At 37.6% G+C, this 18869-nt stretch overlaps 1 protein-coding gene across 2 annotated transcripts in view; it reads left to right on the forward strand.

Moving 5' to 3' along the window:
- The window catches only part of ITPR2 (inositol 1,4,5-trisphosphate receptor type 2), a 494143-nt gene that overhangs the window by 332914 nt on the left and 142360 nt on the right, over window positions 1-18869 (forward strand). For both annotated transcript variants that reach the window (XM_082738458.1, XM_082738459.1), the window contains 6 exons: window positions 4541-4724; window positions 5161-5417; window positions 8797-8997; window positions 11477-11587; window positions 15733-15828; window positions 17844-17966. In XM_082738458.1, the coding sequence (XP_082594584.1) occupies window positions 4541-4724; window positions 5161-5417; window positions 8797-8997; window positions 11477-11587; window positions 15733-15828; window positions 17844-17966 (972 nt within the window). The remainder of the gene's footprint in view (window positions 1-4540; window positions 4725-5160; window positions 5418-8796; window positions 8998-11476; window positions 11588-15732; window positions 15829-17843; window positions 17967-18869) is intronic.

Consider the following 18869-nt stretch of genomic DNA (forward strand, 5'->3'; position numbering starts at 1 on the left):
CTGATTTTCAACTTAGTTCTTGGGACACCATTCTCTTCTCATTTTACCTTCGGCCATTTCTTCTTAGCCTTCTGTGAAAGCTCCTCTTGATCTATTTAACTCTTGAATCCTGACATCTCTCACATTTCTTTGGGATCTCTGTTTATTTTGCTTGTTCCTTCAGCCTGACCTCATTCATTTCTGCATCTTTAACTTTCATTCAATGCTGATGATTTTCTCCACCCACTTGATGCACTTCTAGACTCTACATCCAGCTATCTTCCAGAACGTTTCATGGGACGTCCCATTACTAATGGGACGTCCCATTAGTACCTTCACCTCAGTGTGTCCCAAACTGAATCCACTGTTGTTCTCCATTCACCCACTCCTGGTTTTACTTTGCCTCCCTCAGTGATTGGTGGTCCATCCACCCAGATATCTGGCTGGAAGCTGAAAGCCCACCTTGACCTCATCTAACTCACCCTCACTACCTTCCTGAGCATCTCATTGAAGGCCATTCTGTGGTGATTCTGCCCTGTTCACAACTCTTATATCCATAGTCTGCTTTCAACCTCTTCATAGCCAACCCTCTTATCTTTTCTTATTTTATCTAGGTCTTCTGGGAGGTATCCCTGATCCTGGTTTTTCACTTCCCCAAATCATTCTCCACTCTGCCTCCAAAAGATACCTCTCCAAAAACACATGTTATTCTCCTGCTTAAAGTCAGTCAGTTGCCCTATAAAGGCCAAAACTCCCTAACACAGTCCATAAGATCTTTCATGATTTCATCTCTTCACTCTTCATATTTTCCTTCCTTATTCCACCTCCTCCCTCCTCCGTCCTCTCTCTTGTGCACCAGCTACACTGAGCTCTTCCTAGTTCCTCATATGTATCATGCTATTTCTCACGTTGCTTTCTCCTCTAGGAGGACCCAACTCATGAAGTTCCCTTGGAAGGCTTTTCTGATCCCATGTCCCACTCGGCAGAATTGTCTACTAGTTGTCGCATGCCCCTGCTGTATCCTGCAGAGGTCTTCTTCAGTGGCATTTCTGCCTTTTCATGGATGTGTCAGGCTTGGTCTAGCAAATTATGAATCCTTAACAATTGAAACCACATGCTGGTCTTCTTTGTGTCCCATGCGTCTGACACCATGTTTGGCCCAATAAATGTTTAGGAGTGATGGCTGTATGAATGAATGGTTTGAATCAGATTCTAACCCCTTCACAAAGTCTTCTCCATCTGGCTTGAGCCTTGACAACCACTCCTTTATCTGAGCTCCCATACATTTGTTTCCTTAATATCCATTTGGCACTCTGCCTATGCTACTTTGTTTTGTTATTTGAATGACATTTTGCCTCTCTAGCTAAATTTCATCTTTTTCAAAGTGGATCATGTCCTAGTTCTTCTAGCTATGTGCTTTATCACCATTCAGCAAATATTTGTTGATGAAATAGCATTAAATTATTTTTGTATGTGAAAGCCTTGTTTAAAGACGGGTTCTAACAATGTCATTTACTAGCCACCCCTATTTAAGTTTGTCAGTTTTCTACATCACTTTATATAACTCACATAGCAGCTATGTCTCTGGAAGGTCTAACCGAGGTCAGCCTAACTCCTATTACTTGCCCTTGAGCATTCTAAAACCCACTCCTCCTCAAGACTCCTGCCGATCCCCAGGGGCAGGGGGAGGGAGGTGTAGAGAGAGGTGGGGGTGGAAGGTGGTGGGGTGGGTGTTACATTCTCACAGGGCCCTTAGGCACTAATGTTTGACCGCCCTACTTCTGTAGGAATCTGATTCCCTTCTTTAATTTATACCACCCAAGCTACATAAGCCAGTTTATATTTTTCATGACACTATTGAAAGCAATGCCTGCTACATACCAGGCACTGTGCTTTGTGCTTTCCATGCACTGACTTGGTTAATGCTCGCGACAACTGATGAGGTAACATGTGTTAACTCACCTTACCAGAGAAGAATCTGAGACAGTCTGAGCTCCTTACTGAGCTCACGTGACTAGTGACAGATAGACTCAGGACTCAAACCCGTGCAGTCTGGCTCCAGGGTCTGTGCTCTGAGGCACTCTAAACATCTCTTTTCTTTTCTTTTCTTTTTTTTAAGATTTTATTTGTTTATTTGACAGACAGAGATTACAAGTAGACAGAGAGGCAGGCAGAGAGAGAGAGGGAAGCAGGCTCCCTGCTGAGCAGAGAGCCCGATGTGGGGACTCGATCCCAGGACCCTGGGATCATGACCTGAGCCGAAGGCAGCGGCTTAACCCACTGAGCCACCCAGGTGCCCCTAAACATCTCTTTTCTGAAATAACATTTTACTTCCTGACGCCTGGGAGATTTCGCTGGCTGATTCACCCTGCACCGGTGCCCTAGGCTTATACCATCTCTCCAGTTCCTCCCTTCATTTTCCTTCTCTGCTCCCCTCTTCTGGTCCCCCATCCTTCTTGGGGGGAAAGTCATTCCTCTGTCATACAGATTGTTGACCCATCACTGTTGGTTCCTGAAAAAACCTCAGAGTTTCCCCTTATACTCTGAAGCCTGTGAAAGCAGTTTCCTAATCAAAAACCATCTCTTTCACCAGAGAAATCCGTATGCTGCCTGTTGAGATTATAAACACATTTATATAAAACGTTGCTTTTTATCTTTATTAAAGTCATACCGTTCAGCTTTGTAACGCCCTGGTTTTCAAAAGATGGGGGTCTGTGTAAGTAACCTGTTATTTTTTAGCTTAAGAGGTTACTTTAATAAATTTAATGATTTAGACTCAGAGAATCTAGATTTAAATCCTAGCTTTACCACTTACTAGTTTACGTAATGTTGGGCAAGTCATTTAGTAAACTTTATCATTTGATCTGTAAAATGGAAATAAAAATGCTTATTGTTTACCCCACAGTTGTACTGAAAGTACCAATGAGATAATGTATTTCAAGGCACTAAATAAATTATAAAACTTTGTTTTAATTGAGCCACAAAGTTCCTGTAACTTCCTCATTAATATATTGGAATCTCCTTTCTCACCTTCTAACCCGACTATATTGGAAATATTAGGGTATAAGCATCAGCTTAATTTGTGGGCCTGGAGAGGTCTGTAAGTGCTGCATTTATCCTTTGAATTAACAGAACCAGCTTCACTGTTTCACTGTTGTTGCTATGGTTACTGTGGCTTTTTGCCCTGCTTTCTTGAGGGGTTGCTAGCCTCCTGCTTAGAGCTTCCCCTTGTAGGTATGAATCCGACTCCTAAGGCTTCATAAATTGCTCTGTACTCATACATTACCCATATTGAAAATTGCAGGACACGCATCCATTTCAAGACCTGATGTCATTAGAATTTATCTGCAAGTCCCAGGACCTCTGGGTCATGGTTCCTGACATTCTTTTAGCAAAGCCTATGTATAGGAAGCACACAAACCAAAACTGTCTGTTTACATTTATTGGATTATGGTTCATTGTACTGGATTTAGGAGTCATTGTTTTTCACATGTTTTCTTCACACTGTCTCTCATCAAGGTTACATAACTGTCTTTTAATCAGTACAGTCAGTACAGTTATTAGAATTATTATCTTTATTAGGTTTTTTTTTTTACTTTATTTCTATTGTATCTATTGTGCCTATCCCATGATTTTCATATTGGTAATGTACAGTTTCCCCACCCAGTACAACTTCCATCTTCTCTGGAGTGTATCACCTTTCCCATCACCTACCTCTTCTGGACATGTCCATAAGTCACTAAGCAGACAGGAATTTGGCAGGTATTTTCAAGGTTCAGTATTTCTGCCTCACTGTGATATACTTTATCATCATTTTGGTGTGGAATCCTTTCTGTATCATTATTCACTCTTCGAGCAGAATCCATTTTATACATTTTATGGCAGGCTTGTCCTAGACCCCATGCAAAGCAATGTAGCTAATGAAGTACCGAAAAAACTTAGTGCGTATCTATCAGTGGGTTCCTGTGAGTGAGGCTGCCATGGTAACACATTCTAAATTAAATGTACTGTAATTTAGATAAAGAGAAAAATAACTCTTTGTAACTCTGAGTAAACTCACATTTACCGAAACAGGAAGCTTATTGGATTTGTGGCTATTTTCTACTCTAGGTGACAGACTCAGAGGGCAGGGATTGTGGTAGATTTTCCTTTTTGCTCTATCCCTAGTAGTAGCCAGGGCCTGGGCACATAGTAGGCATTCAATAAATACGTGTTGAATCGAGACATGAGTTTATAGTAATGTAAAAAAAAAATCAGAGAACTCTTTGGATCAACTTCTTACAATGCCCTTGTAAATTTTTCAAATAAAATATTCAGCAAGGATGAATGAAATAACACGAAAATATATTGGATTTTAGTGGAAAGTGCTAAGCAAATACAAGCTATTATTAGTGTATGCTAAATAGTACAGGAGACTGGAAAAAGCTGCTAATTTATGAAATAATAATGGGCAGCACATTAAATGTGTGCTTTCATCCGTGATGTTTATGTTTATTTCAAGCATGCAAGCACTCTTTTTCTCCCCTTGGGTATTAATATCTTAAAATATGTTTTCTTACAGTATTCCTTCTACCAGCAGTTGCACGAACAAAAAAAGTCAGAAAAATTCTTTAAAGTTCTCTATGACCGAATGAAGGCTGCCCAGAAAGAGATAAGATCAACAGTGACAGTTAATACCATAGACTTAGGTAACAAAAAAAGGGATGATGACAATGAATTGATGACATCTGGTCCACGAATGAGAGGTAAAGAAATATTTGAGTACTTGGGGGTATAGAGAGAACAGGAGGGCACACAACTTCTAAGTCTTGTTGATCTTTGTCATCGCACTTACCTTGGTCTCACTGTCCCAACTGTGGTTCCATGTGTGGAGCTCCATTCTTAAATTATCATGGCCACAGGGTTGACCTTGAAACAGCTGTGCAGGACCAAACTCAAACAAGGGATTATCAGAGCAAAGTAACTAGTGACATGAAAATGTTGGCTTTATAGTGGAGTGCACAGTAAAGAGCCAGTTGCCCAAACCTTTGGAGCATTGGTGAAGTCCAAACTTTAAGAGTAGAAATTACAAGGGTTTCTGGGTGGCTTGGTGGGTTAAGAATTTGGGAACTGGTTATCTTGTGTTTTAATTAGCAAAAGGAAGTTCCTTCAGAAATAAATAAGAGTACTGTTTGATTTCAGTAAGAGATTCATCATTACTTTTGAAAGAGGGAATGAAAGGGCAATTAACAGAAGCTTCTTCGGCGACATCCAAAGCATACTGTGCCTACCGAAGGGAAATGGATCCAGAAATAGACATTATGTGTGCAGGATCGGAAGCGGGAAACGCTGAGGAAAAGTCTGCGGAGGAAGTCACGATGAGCCCTGCGATTGCCATCATGCAGCCCATACTGCGGTTCCTTCAGCTGCTGTGTGAGAATCACAACCGGGAACTGCAGGTACTTGTTCTAGTTTGTGTAAAAGCTGAGAAGACAGCCTGTGACTGTAGGTAACTACGTTCAAATAAAACTAACGGGTCCTTTAGAAGAGAAAATAAAACCGATAGTGCTCTTCTGAGTTGGGAAGAAACATTTGCATCTAAGTGAAGAAAAATGCGGAGAAAACTCCTTTATGCGTGAAAAAAAAAATCAGGCTTGTGTATGATCGTCCATTGCAGCCTCAACTCCTATCTTTTTAGCCTCAGTTAGGGTCATTGAATCCTAGTGTTCTGGTATTTGTTGAGGAAGGTCACATTTGCCTCATCTATACCTTTCAGAGTTTTGTGGGTTTTTTGTTTTGTTTTGTTTTGTTTTTTTAAAGATTTAGTTTATTTTTTGACACAGAGAGAGAGAGAGAGAGAGATCACAAGGAGGCAGAGCAGCAGGAAGAGAGAGAAGGGGAAGCAGGCTCCCTGCTGAGCAGAGAGTCCAAGGGGAGGCTCGATCCCAGGACCCAGAGATCATGACCTGAGCCAAAGGCAGAGGCTTAACCCACTGAGCCACCCAGGCGTACCCCTTTCATAGTTTTAAAATTTTTTTTAAAGATAGATAGATAGATTGATTGATTTATATTTTTGAGAAGAGGGGGTGGGGCAGAGGGAGAAAGAGAGAATCCCAAGGACTCTTGCTAAGCGCCGAGCCTGCTGTAGGGCTCCATCTCAAGACCTTCAGATCATGACCTGAGCTGAACCCGAGAGTCAGATATTTGATCAACTGAGCCACCCAGGCTCCCCTGCCTTTCATGGTTTTATAGCTACAGGCGCTTTCATCATTTCCAGCTCAATTCATATATCTTGCGTGAGATACAGACTCTGTTTCTACATCTCTATTAGAAACAGTTAATATAGAAGTGTATGTTTTAGGACAGTAAAGGTCGATACCTTTGTAGATGAATATAGTCCCGGTCTTACATCTTCTTTGGTACATTTTTCTTTGTCAAACAGCTGGACTGAGGAGTACCCAGGAATTTCGGGCTTTTGTTTTTTGCATTATTTGCGTGCTGCTTACGTCACCATGGCTTAACGATATGGGAGGTGAAATCGTCTGTAAGAGCTCATATCCAGGATGAGGGAGAGCAGAGTTTGAAGCTGTGTTCTCTAGCTAGAACCTAGAGTGCAGGTATTCTGAGTTGGTAAGAGATGGTAGGTTAATACAAATGGAATTAAATATCCTCTAAGGACATAAGAAGCTCAGGACGTCGTGAATGGTAGAAACCATGGGTTTTGTGGACTACCCCATCACAATGAGGAGGGGGCTGCTACAGAGCTGCGGCAGGCAAAGGCCAGAAGTATTACTTCTGGAAGGAGGACACTGGAAATGCACCCACCTGCTCATCCTGGTCCGTGTGGTCTGTCCATGTAGGAGATAGGTGGATAGTATCTGATAAAAATATTTTTCTAATAGGAGTATGGGATCAAACAATTTGGGAAATGCTCCTATAAAATAGTTTTGAGGCTCTCAGGTGACTGAGTTAAGCAGCCAACTCTTGGTTTTAGCTGGGGTGGGGATCTCAGGGTTGTGAGATGGAGCCCCACATCGGGCTCCACACTCAGTGGGGAGTCTGCTTGAGATTCTTTCCCCGTCTCTCTCCCTGTCCCCCTCTGCGACTCCCCCCGACTTGTTCGCTCTCCTTCTCTCCCTCTCAAATAAGTAAAATGAAATCTTTAAAATACTTTTGTTTTAATAGACTAGGTAGTAGAATCATTCACAATAGCTATTATGTAGAAGGAACCCAGTGTCCATTGACAGATGGATCTACAAAATGTGGTATATGCATACAATGGAATAGTATTGAGCCTCACAAAGGAAGGAAAATATGCCATGTGCTACAACATGGATGACCCATGAGACATTATGCCTCAAGTGAAATGAGTTAGTCACAAAAAGACAAATACTGTGTGATTCGATTTATATGACATACTTAAAGTAGTCAGAATGAGAGAGAGACGGAAAGTAGAGTAGTGGTTGCCAGGGGGAGAGAGGGAAGAATGAAGAGTTGTTAATTGGTATAGAGTTTTAGTTTTATAAGATGAAGAGTTCTAGAATCGGATGATGGTGATGGTAGTTCAGTGTTAAGAATTTATGTAATACCACTGAGTGGTACACTTAAAGATGTTTGAGAAGGTACATTTAATGTGTATTTTGCCATAATAAAAAATTGGAAGGCACCTGGGTGGCTCAGTCAGTTTAGCATCTGCCTTTGGTCAGGTCATGATCCCAGCATCCTGGGATTGGTCCTGCCTTCTCCCTCTCCCACTCCCCCTGCTTGTGTTCTCTCTCTCTCTCTCTCTCTCTCTGTGTCAAATAAATAAATAAAATCTTAAAAAAAAAAACCTAAAAAAAAAGTAAGTGGTGGAAATAAATTCAAATAAGTAAATTAAATAATAAATTCAATTAATAAAAATAAGTAATAGATAAAAATAAACGTTTCCCCTCTCTGCTTACCTTTCACTAGATTTACTCATCCAAAGAAATTACTCTTAGCAGATTATACTTCCTTCCAGGTACTTTTATGCACATAGAAGCATATTAATCTGTAAATGTAAAATCTTTTTAAAAACTCAGATTATGTAATGTTCCTCAGATTATGTGATGTTACTTTCCATTTAGTAATACACCTTATTACTAGATTTTGTTTAGATTAGTACATACTGAATTACCTCATTTTTATAGCTTTGCAATATTCTAATGTTTGGATATACTGGTATTTGTTAAATTGGTCACATTATGACAGGTAGATATGGTTTCCAGTTTTTGCTATTATAAGAAGTGTGCAGTAAATCTTTTTGTAGTCATGTGTGTGCATCATATATAGAGAGAGATGTTATATATTGCATATATATATGCACATATGTGTGTGTGTATACATATATATATAAATAACTTAGGAATCAGAACTGTATGTTAACTGAATATTTTAATAGGGGCTTCTAAGTTGCCCTCCACAATGGTTGTATCATTTATTGTTTGAAGCGGTACTGGTTGTGAGGGATCATTTACTTGAAAATTGCTTCTCTCCCTGATGAACTTCTTTCTAGCTTCTTTTTTCTTTCTCCTTTTCCTATTATTTATTTTTTGCCTTCTCTGTATAGTTTTGAGGTAATGACATTGTTATGAACTATACTGATAAATTTAGATTCTTGACGAAAAAACTGGATGCTTTTTTCTTAAACCTAAGGGAAATTTAATAAATGTGAACACTTTCTTATAAAGAGCAATTCTATTCCACATTGCCTTGGGGATATTTTTGAGTCAGAAAAACACACATAGTGAGAGAGCTGAAAGCAATTAGCACAGTGATTTCTTTTAACTCCTCAGGTATATTTTCTTTTGCTTTCAGAACTTTTTGAGGAATCAAAACAACAAAACAAATTATAACCTCGTCTGTGAGACCCTTCAGTTTTTGGACTGCATCTGTGGAAGTACCACGGGTGGCCTGGGCCTGTTGGGTCTCTACATCAATGAGAAGAATGTAGTACTGGTCAACCAGACTCTGGAGAGCTTGACGGAATATTGCCAGGGCCCATGCCATGAAAATCAGGTAACCGTGAAAGCAGTTCTTCACGCAGAAGTATTCATGACTAATTAGCAAAAGGATCAAACTGGTGAAGGAGCCAAGCTTTGTCCACATGTAAAAGATCTTTCTTGCTTTGCCAGATATTTTTACTCTTCTCACGAAACATACAAAGACTGAATTCTGGACTAGTAAATACTATGCCCTATTTTTATTTAATTTTATCATAAAAGAAAATTCCCATGAAAATGTTCCAGATATAAATCAGACCTACCGAAAAGAGTGAAATGTGTTTCTTCACCGTTGCTCAGTTTTCATCTTTAGTGACTCTCAGGATTTGTGAAACACACTCCTTTTGGCTTCTACCACTCCATTGTGGTGTGTCATATATATATTAGTCTCCTTTAGACTCGCAGTAAACCTATGAACATTACAAAATAGGTCTTATTGCTCCCATTTTGTGGAAGAATATGTTCTGACCCAGAGATGAAGTGATGTTCCACAGCCTCGGAGTGAGAGAATCAGTATATTATAGAGCCATACTTAAAACTCAGGACTTTTGATTGGGTCTAAGTAGAGTGCTCTTTTGACTACATTACGTTTTCAAGGGTAAAATTTTACCTCTCTTCCAGAAGGTTTGCCTGATTCCATTTTCTTGGACATCAAGGACATAGAAGACAGGACACTTGAGGGCATAGAAGATAAGACACTTGAGCTAGTCAAGAGCGGGTAGTCACCTGAGAGTTTGTTAATTGACTGTTCACAAACACTTAAGTGTTATGGGGCTATCATTGCGAGCATGGATTCAGCCTGGAAGAAAAGAGTTTTCGAGTGGTATACATCTCTGGATATAAATCTTAAAGAAGCCATCAAGACTGAACATCGGTGCATAACATAGAAAAGAAGTGTGGGGGGGGGAACAGGCTGCTTTTCTATTGCAAATTATGAAATATGCACACACACGTATAAACAGGTACACACATATGCATGCCTAGGTATGTAGAATAAAAACTCAACATTTATTGATGTAAAGAATTTGTTGTGAGGATACTGCCCCCCTCTGTAATGTGCATATTACCCAGTAAAGGAGGTAACAGATTTTACCTGAGGTTTTCCTGGATTATATTTCAGTCTCCTAGGGTAATGATACAAAGAAACTTAACTGTGGAAAGTTGAGGAAAAATATACAAATTTGGAAACTTGGTTTTGTTGTTGGAAAAAACATGTATATCTATTTTATTAAGCACGTATTCCCCACTTTTGGTCTTATAAAAAGATGAAATTGAGTTTTAAAATTAATTTACTAAACTAAGCTCTAAAAGTACAAACCTAATAATAAAAAAACCAATAGTAATAAATAATGATAATAAACACGAATCCCTCATACTCTAAAAATATAGTTTATTTGAACCCCAACTTCTGAAAATATGTGGGAGAAAAGATGGTTACCAGAAAATTCCAGAAATGATCTGCAAATTGATTCCCTCTAAGTCTAGCAAGTATCTTAATAATTAGAAGAACCTCAGGAAATGTGGAAGATGGATGGAAGACACCTTTCCTTTGTGTCAGGGGAGTAAAAAATTCTTTGTGCAAAGGGAAAAATGAAGCCCATTCTGAAAGATAATGGTTATTTCAGAATTACGTTGAGTTTACTCTTTCTCTTTTAACTCACCTGGTTTCCATTTTTTGGATCCATTGATACTGGCTGCTGCATCGTAATGTGTGGTTCCACAAATTCCAACCCACAGGTTTCTGATGCTCAAGTTCTATCCATTGCATTAAGTTCAGGATCCTAGCACAATAGACCCTAGCCTTCAAAATACTGCTTATCTCTCAGGATGTTTTATAAACTTTTCCCAAGTCAGGTCCTTCTATAAATCACTCAGGTTGAAAGACTCTGCAGAACTTGTCTTCCACCACCATACCAGACAGATGTCCCCAAAATAATAGAAGGCTCCTGTCTTCCTTGTCTGCTGCCCCCAGAAGTGCAGTGGCATCATGTGCTTCTCACTCAATATTAAGTAGCAGCTGAACTGATAAGCCCTATCAGTGCCAATGACATTGACATACCACAAACATACCACGTGGACACTCCTTTCCTAAAGGGGAATATTCTCTTAGCCAGGAGAGATCAGATCTTAAAATTCTGAATTTAAGACACTAACTTTTCTATTGGCGGGTATATTAGAATTTGTTGTCTGAAAGAATATTTAACTTCAGTTTTGAAGTTCTTTGAAATTCTATAAAAAATGGTTCATTTTAAAAATCTCTATTTACACACATTGTCTCTTTCAGTGTCCTGCATTCAAAGCCATTTAATCAATACTAATCAATTAAAAGATTTAGTATGAAAGAATAAGTCAAATTTAAACCCTTGACTTAATCTCAAAGTTAAATCTTAATTCTGTTTTAAAAGTCACTAAGGTGACTGTTCTTTTATGTCAGATGATGTCTAGCACTTTTATGTTGTAAGTAAAACGTTGTTCGTAAACATTTTGTTTTCCAGACGTGTATTGCTACTCATGAATCAAATGGGATTGATATCATCATTGCTTTGATCCTAAATGACATAAACCCTCTGGGTAAATATCGAATGGATCTGGTGCTCCAACTAAAGGTAGACTAAATCCACTATTTGGATGGTGGGGGTGACATTTTCTATATAAAACTTCATTTCAGAATTGGCTCTGAATCCTCTAGTAGCTCTTGTAAAAACCCAGGTATTATCATTTGTTCAGCTAATGAATTGACAGAAAGGGAGAGTGAAAGTACAATGTGCACTAAATCCCTAACAAAAGTCCAATAAGCTTTGAGGTAGTATCAGTCAAGGGTCCTTTACTGAAAGTTCTTTTAAGTAGCCACTTTGTTTCACTATTTCTCTTTGTTTTTATTGTATACTTTTTATTATACAGAAGAAAAAATGTGTTAAACATTCATTATACCATATATTTTTAATTCATCTAGACTACAGAATCCTATCTAGCAAGTCACAATGAATTAGACCATGTAAAAGAAGGGCTGCATTTTAGTGTCATGGCTCTCTTCTCTCAAAAAGCTGGTTTCTTTTACATAAGAATTGTGGTTTTTGGTCAAATACTATTAGCAGTGTTTACACTCCCTTGGAGAAGCTGCTTTAACTTAAGCTGTGTGCATACTTCCCAGTAGTTCCATTTATCAGAGCCTAGGAAGAAAATGACATTTAAAAAAATTTCTTCAACTTTTTCTTTAAATGGAAATAGACAAATGAATATACACAAGAAGCTATATAAATAAATCCCAAACTCAAAGGCATGATATTCAATACAGATGAATTAATAAAGATCACATTACTGTGTTTAGTGTTAAAGAGGTAAAAAAGAAAAAACGGTTAAATATAATTTTTCTGTAAAGATAGGTCCGTCCAGTATCAGAACAAATTTTTTTTTTTTTTTTGAGGGAGAGAGAGTACACATGCATGAGTGGGGGTGGGGGTGCAGAGGGACACAGAGAGAGAATCTTAAGTAAACTCTGCGCTGAGCATGGAGCTTGTGTGGGGGCTCAATCTCAGGACCCTGAGGTCATGAATTGAGCCAAAAGCATGAATTGGGCACGTAACCGACTGAACCACCCAGGCGCCCCTAGCAAATACAATTTAATTAAATTTTGTATCAGTAAATTTATGGCCAGAGAGAATAGAAGTGTAGATCTTGTTTCTAAATGTAGATTAGATATGTAATGGAATGCACATATGTCTCTTTTATGTGAAGATTGTGCTAGGGGCTCCTAATAAGCAAATGTTTCTTTTCATAGACAAGGTGAATTTTTATTTTTTTACTGTTTTCATTGGCAATATGTATAAGCCTTGAGTCTTTCTGTTCATAGAATAGAACTAAGGTGATCCTTATGTCGATTGAATTTGTGTCCTTTTCCCCATGAGCATTATGTTTTTATTAGTGAAGCCAGCCTCGTCCTATATGACAGACAGCTTCAGCTGAGTTACTAGAAAAATGTTTATTTCCCCTTAAATTCATCTTTAATCACAATTCATAAAGAAACAACACATAGAAGCCTTGGCCTTTGGCTCTTTAAAACCTTTATTGGCCTAAAAACTACCTTTAAATCTCATTTTTATTTGGTATAACTTAATGGAGAAAAATACTGAGTGATTGATTGATTGATTTGAAAGGGGGAGGGGCTGAGGCAGAAGAAGAGAATCACAAGCAGACTCGCTACTAAGTGCAGAGTGGGGCACAGGGCTTGATCCCACAACCTTAAGATTATGCCCTGAGCTGAACCCAAGAGTCAGATCCTTAGCTGACTGAGTGAGCCACCCAGGTGCCCTGTGATTCATCCATTTAAAACAAAGTATTAAAAAAAAAAAAAAAAAAAAAACAAGTGTAGGCATACAGATTATTTACAAATCCAAACATATGTAAAAAACTAAATGATGGGGTATTACTTGAGAGTATGTAGATAGTTTTAGCTATTTAATGAAAATGCTTTTTTGAAAAAAAACTATTTAAAATTTCATTTGTTACTAATCACTATTTATGTATATGTTTTTGAAATGTGATGTTGGTTAAATCAAGGTATATATAACATACCAGGTAAATGGACTTGACTTGAAATATTTAAAATATAGTCTTCTACTTAAAGAACAAGGCATGTGTGCCTTTCCCAACAATCTGTGAAGCTCTGTATATAATGGCCAATATGAGAACAACGCTTTTAAAACAGAATAATATATATTGCCAGATTTTAGGAGGCTTCCATGGGTAGAATGCTTTTAATTATAAGATCTCTGTAACATCAAAGAGTAAATCATATTAAAAAATGCTAAATTAAGGTTTATTTTGTATCATTCATCCTTAAATTTAATTGTTTAATCATTTATACTTTCATTTAAAATTTTAAGTATATTTAACTCTGCATATTCATTTATTGTGAAGTCTTATGCATTTTTTCATGCATATGTCTTGTTCTTTAACTTTTAATTTACATTTCATGACTAACCTGTGACTGCAAAGTTTTGAATTTGTAAATAGGTTTTTTTTTTTTTTAAAGGTCTCTGGCTTCCTTTGGAAGAAAATCTTCTATTAACACCAACGCACACATTTGATTTCTTAGTGTATATAGGTTCTTGTACTTTCAATTTGATTCAGATTTGAGGTCATTTACAAGATTTCTATTCTTTGAAGATAGTGTAAAAAGATTGGTTGGAAAAAAATTGTATCGCCACTGGTATTCTAAAATTGGATGTATTTTTAAGCTATTATGTATTGGGCCTCCTAAATGAGGTTCATTAGAGAATACTGTTCGTGTTGCCAAGGTTTGAGCTTTGAGTTCTGTGGGGTCAGTTCAGATTACTCTGAGTACTCCACTAATCGTGGAGCCTTGTTATTTTAGGTATGTTGTTTGTATAGGATGCTACATTACAAAAATGGATTTTAGGATTGATGCAAATCTGCAAAAATTGAAAATGAACCATAAAAAAATAATGCCACTTCCCTTACAAAATACTAATTTTTTTTTTCAGGATGGGTCTATGACATTGTTACCATCATCACCAGACATCATTGCTTCTAATATTAGTTTTAAAGATAATCTTTAGGCTGCAGTCCTAAAAGAACAAAATAGTTGGATAGAATTTGGTACTAAGCTACTCAGTCAAGTTAATTTGTACAAATTTAACACAATTTTTGTGATGAATGTCTACATATATCAGACAGCTGATTCAATTCAAGTTTTTATCCTACAGGATGTTAATTTTGAGTCACTGAGAAACATCTTAAAGACATTAAATGTTACTTTTCTTGTGCTCCTATCAAAGATTGTGTGTGGCACTTGAGATTTTTATCTACATAAATATTGCAAAAACACTGTAGAAATATGTCCCAGGTAACTTTTTATCATTTCACAGTTTGCCATAATTCTGGGGCAGTGCTATTGAAAACAGTGTAAAGAAACATCTTTCCAAATGTTGAGGATATTGTGCTTTGTGTGATAAGACTTTGTATAATTCTTTGGATTATAAATCAACTTTATCAGAAATATTAATGGTATCTACAGGTTAAATGTTTGAGAATATATGCTTATAAAAGAACTGGAAACATCAAAGACAATATAGACTATTTTTAGCCTCTATTAAACAAAAGAAAATATTGTTTTTCTATAACACAGATGGTAAACATGCTGCATATTACTGCCAAATAGTGAGACCAGTAAATTATTACCAGTAAATTCTTATTTTTACATCTAACTCATGAATTTAAAATTTTATAGATTAATACTCAGTAATTATTGCTCATATTTATTAAAAATTTTGATATGCTAATACATATTCATGTTTTGCACAAAAAGCAATTGTGCTAAGTTCTTTAAATGATATACCATTTCTGTAAAGTACATCATTGATACTGCTTCACATTACCATCTTGTAAAATGGCATCAAGACAATGTCTATTTAGAAAATGGTGATGGAAAATAGTATATTTTAAAGCATTATATATAAGGTTTTGATTTTGTATTGAAAACAGCCTTTCACCAATATTTAAAATATTCTTTGGAATACAACTCTCATGACTCATTTTTTTTATTTTGTGTTGACAATGGAATAAAACCTTCTATATTAAAATATGAACTAGCCAAATGAAATTAGCAATTTAAAGTTGTGTTTGTTTGTTTTTTAAAAAAATGGTCCTGGTAATATCAATTAAAACAAACAGGGATAGTTAATCCATGAAATAGGCTTTGCATGTGCATTAACTCAATCTGTATCTCTAGAACAATGCGTCTAAGCTTTTGCTGGCCATTATGGAAAGCAGACATGACAGCGAGAACGCGGAAAGAATTCTTTTTAACATGAGACCCAGGGAACTGGTAAGAAAACTTTTTTTAAAAAAATATTTTATTTATTTATTTGACACAGAGAGAGAGAGATCCCAGGTAGGCAGAGAGGCAGGTGGGGGAGTGTGGGGAAGCAGGCTCCCCACCAAGCAGAGAACCCGATGTGGGGCTCGATCCCAGGACCCCGAGATCACGACCTGAGCTGAAGGCAGAGGCTTAACCCACTGAGTCACCCAGATACCCCAAGAAAACTTTTGAAACTGTATTAATAATGTTCATCCTAAAAGGGATGAATTTGCAGTATGCATGTCAGGGAAAAGGTGGCTTTTTCTAGTGGCTTCCACTACCTCACCAGGGCATAATGGCACATCACAGCTTACCTTTGCAGGTGACTCAGGAGGCCCCATCATGGCAAAGCCTGTGTGATTTGAGTCCTTACTTCATTGGTTTTATCTTCTCTAAGCACTTTTCCTAATCAGATTGTCACATCTGTTATACTATGTGAAAATTCTTTTTTTGCCAGAAAAAAAAAAAATAAGTGTGCTTTAGTTTGTGTATTGGAATATAGGAGAAAAGTGTCTAAAAAATGTTTGTACTCCTCAAAAATTTTATTTATACCTCTTTCTGAACAATAAAAATAAGACCAATTCCTTTTGAACTTGTTTCTATCAGTGAAATGTTGTGCCATGCTTGGCCTAAAGGAAACTATATGAAGACTTGATGGGAATTCTGCAGAGATCGTTAGTGTGTCTTCTTATTGTAAAAGTTATATTTTCCTCCTCAGGTACATGGAAATTAGGAAGTAATATCAGCATGCTTTAAAAGCACTGAGTTTCTTTTTCTTTAATTTTAATTCCAGTGTAATTAAAACACAGTGTTCTATTAGTCTCAGGTGCACAATATAGTAATTCAACAATTCCATATATCACCCAGGACTTGTCACAACAAGAGCACTCCTTCATCCCCATCACCTATTTTACCCCATCCCCATCCCCACCTCCCTTCTGGTAACCATCAGTTTAGTCTCTATAGTTAAGAGTCTGTTTCTTGGTTTGTCTCTGTCTCTGTCTCTCGCTCTCTCTCTTTTTTTTTATTTGCCTTGAAAGCACTGGGTTTTAACAACATTGCAAACATTCTCAAACCCACATCACTTGGTGGTCACATGACTAAGTCCCAGTCTTAGGAGCACCGCTGTTGGTACTATGGGGAGTTTTATTGAAGGCAGTCTTTTGCTCTCTCTTTCAGAGTCAGGAATGGTGTTGAGGAGGGCTAATAAAGATAAATGTAAGAAGTAATTTTATTTAACACATATTTATAGAGAGTCTCATATCTGTAAGGCAGGGGGTTAAGAGAAGCAAGATATTCTCTACTCTTATGGTTGAATGGGGCAATGAGTTATGTGTTCATTCAACAATAGCACTGTACAAGAGCTTTGAAAATACTCTCTTCTCTGCCTACACCTTTATCTCATGTGACTCACCATCAGTCTCTTGCCTGAGTTCATGCCCCTGCTCTGTTTTCACTTAGTGTCTCACACTTACTGCTGTTGTAGAACTTTTTCATTCACCTCTTGATGTGCTGACTCTCTCACGGGACAGTGAGCTCCTAGAGGAGGGTACATACTGTATTATACCCAGTGGGGGGTACATACTGTGTTATACCCACTGTTGGGTCCTCAGTGCAGTGGACAATGTCCAGCTTCACTTGTCCCTGTTACCCAGTGGGCACTGAGTATATAATGGATGGTTATCAGGGTTCCGGAGTGTCCTAATTCATGGGAACTTTGGCATTGTGAACATTCACACATCAAAGGAAGACTTTTCAAGGAAGTATACAATATTGTAGGAAAATACTTTCATATTCATTTAAATGAAGGTGGTTACCAAGGTCATTCTCATTTATAGTTCTTTTATGCTTTTCAAGTCTTAGGAAGTGTTCCAGTTTTTAATTATACCTCATAAACAATGTAAAATGCTTGTTGTTTGTAGCATTTCAAATATTGTTCCTATTTGTTTTTTGTTTTTTGTTTTTTTGGTTTTTTTTGATAGGTGGATGTGATGAAGAATGCCTATAACCAAGGACTGGAATGTGACCATGGGGAGGATGAGGGCGGAGAGGATGGTGTTTCCCCAAAAGATGTTGGACACAATATCTATATCCTGGCTCATCAGGTGTCACATTTTATATCTTATATTATTGCTAATCTTATCAATTGTGTTTTGTGTCATGACTTGTTATATTTTCAAGTTCTGGTCCCATCATTTATACAATACCTGCTCCCTTGCTCTGGGCCATGGAGAGGGAAAACGTTCCCAGAATGCCCAGTTGTGTTCCCAGAGCTATGCCAAGTGTTGATTCATAAGAAAAATGATACTTGACACCAAAAACTACTGGGCCAGGAGACAGAGACAATGCCAGGTCAGAGCCTGAGAAACAGACAAACCATGACAACAAATGGAAGCTTCAAGGAGAGAGGAGGAGAGGCCAACTAAAAAGATAGAGTGTGAAATAAGGGGGGTACATTTGGTCTAATCAGGACAAACCTTGGAGATGCCTTCTGGCCTCTTTGAGTTAGAGTTTGGCATGTCAGAAGTGGCAGCCTCTAACTAGTTTCCACTAGACTTCTAACAAGGATGAGGCTAAATTTTAAAATTCCTTTGGAAGACCCATTTCTATTCTATAGTTCTTGATGAACACAGGCACTTGGTAGATGTTGTGTGAGGAATTTAATTTTATTAACATGAAGATCAGCTTTAAATTTGTATCATCTAACGCAGATTTGCTTAGAAGTTAAACATTTTAAATGTACAGTGCCAATTTGATTTTGTCTGTAGCAACTCCCTCTTTTTTATGGGATACCGTTCTAACTCTGTAGACTTTCCCCAACCTGCCTTTCTAGTCATCTTCTCGCATGGTCTACCTCTCTCTCTTCCTTCTTTCCCATACAGCTTACCAGTAATTGAACAAACACTGATACATATAAAGTACATGGATTTATTCTCACTTTTTAAAAATTTTTCCAGTTTTATTGAGATATAAAGGACATATACAGCACTCTATCTGTTTAAAGGTGT

Source organism: Mustela nivalis (genome assembly GCF_964662115.1).
Source record: "Mustela nivalis genome assembly, chromosome: 7".
Taxonomy (NCBI): Eukaryota; Metazoa; Chordata; class Mammalia; order Carnivora; family Mustelidae; genus Mustela; species Mustela nivalis.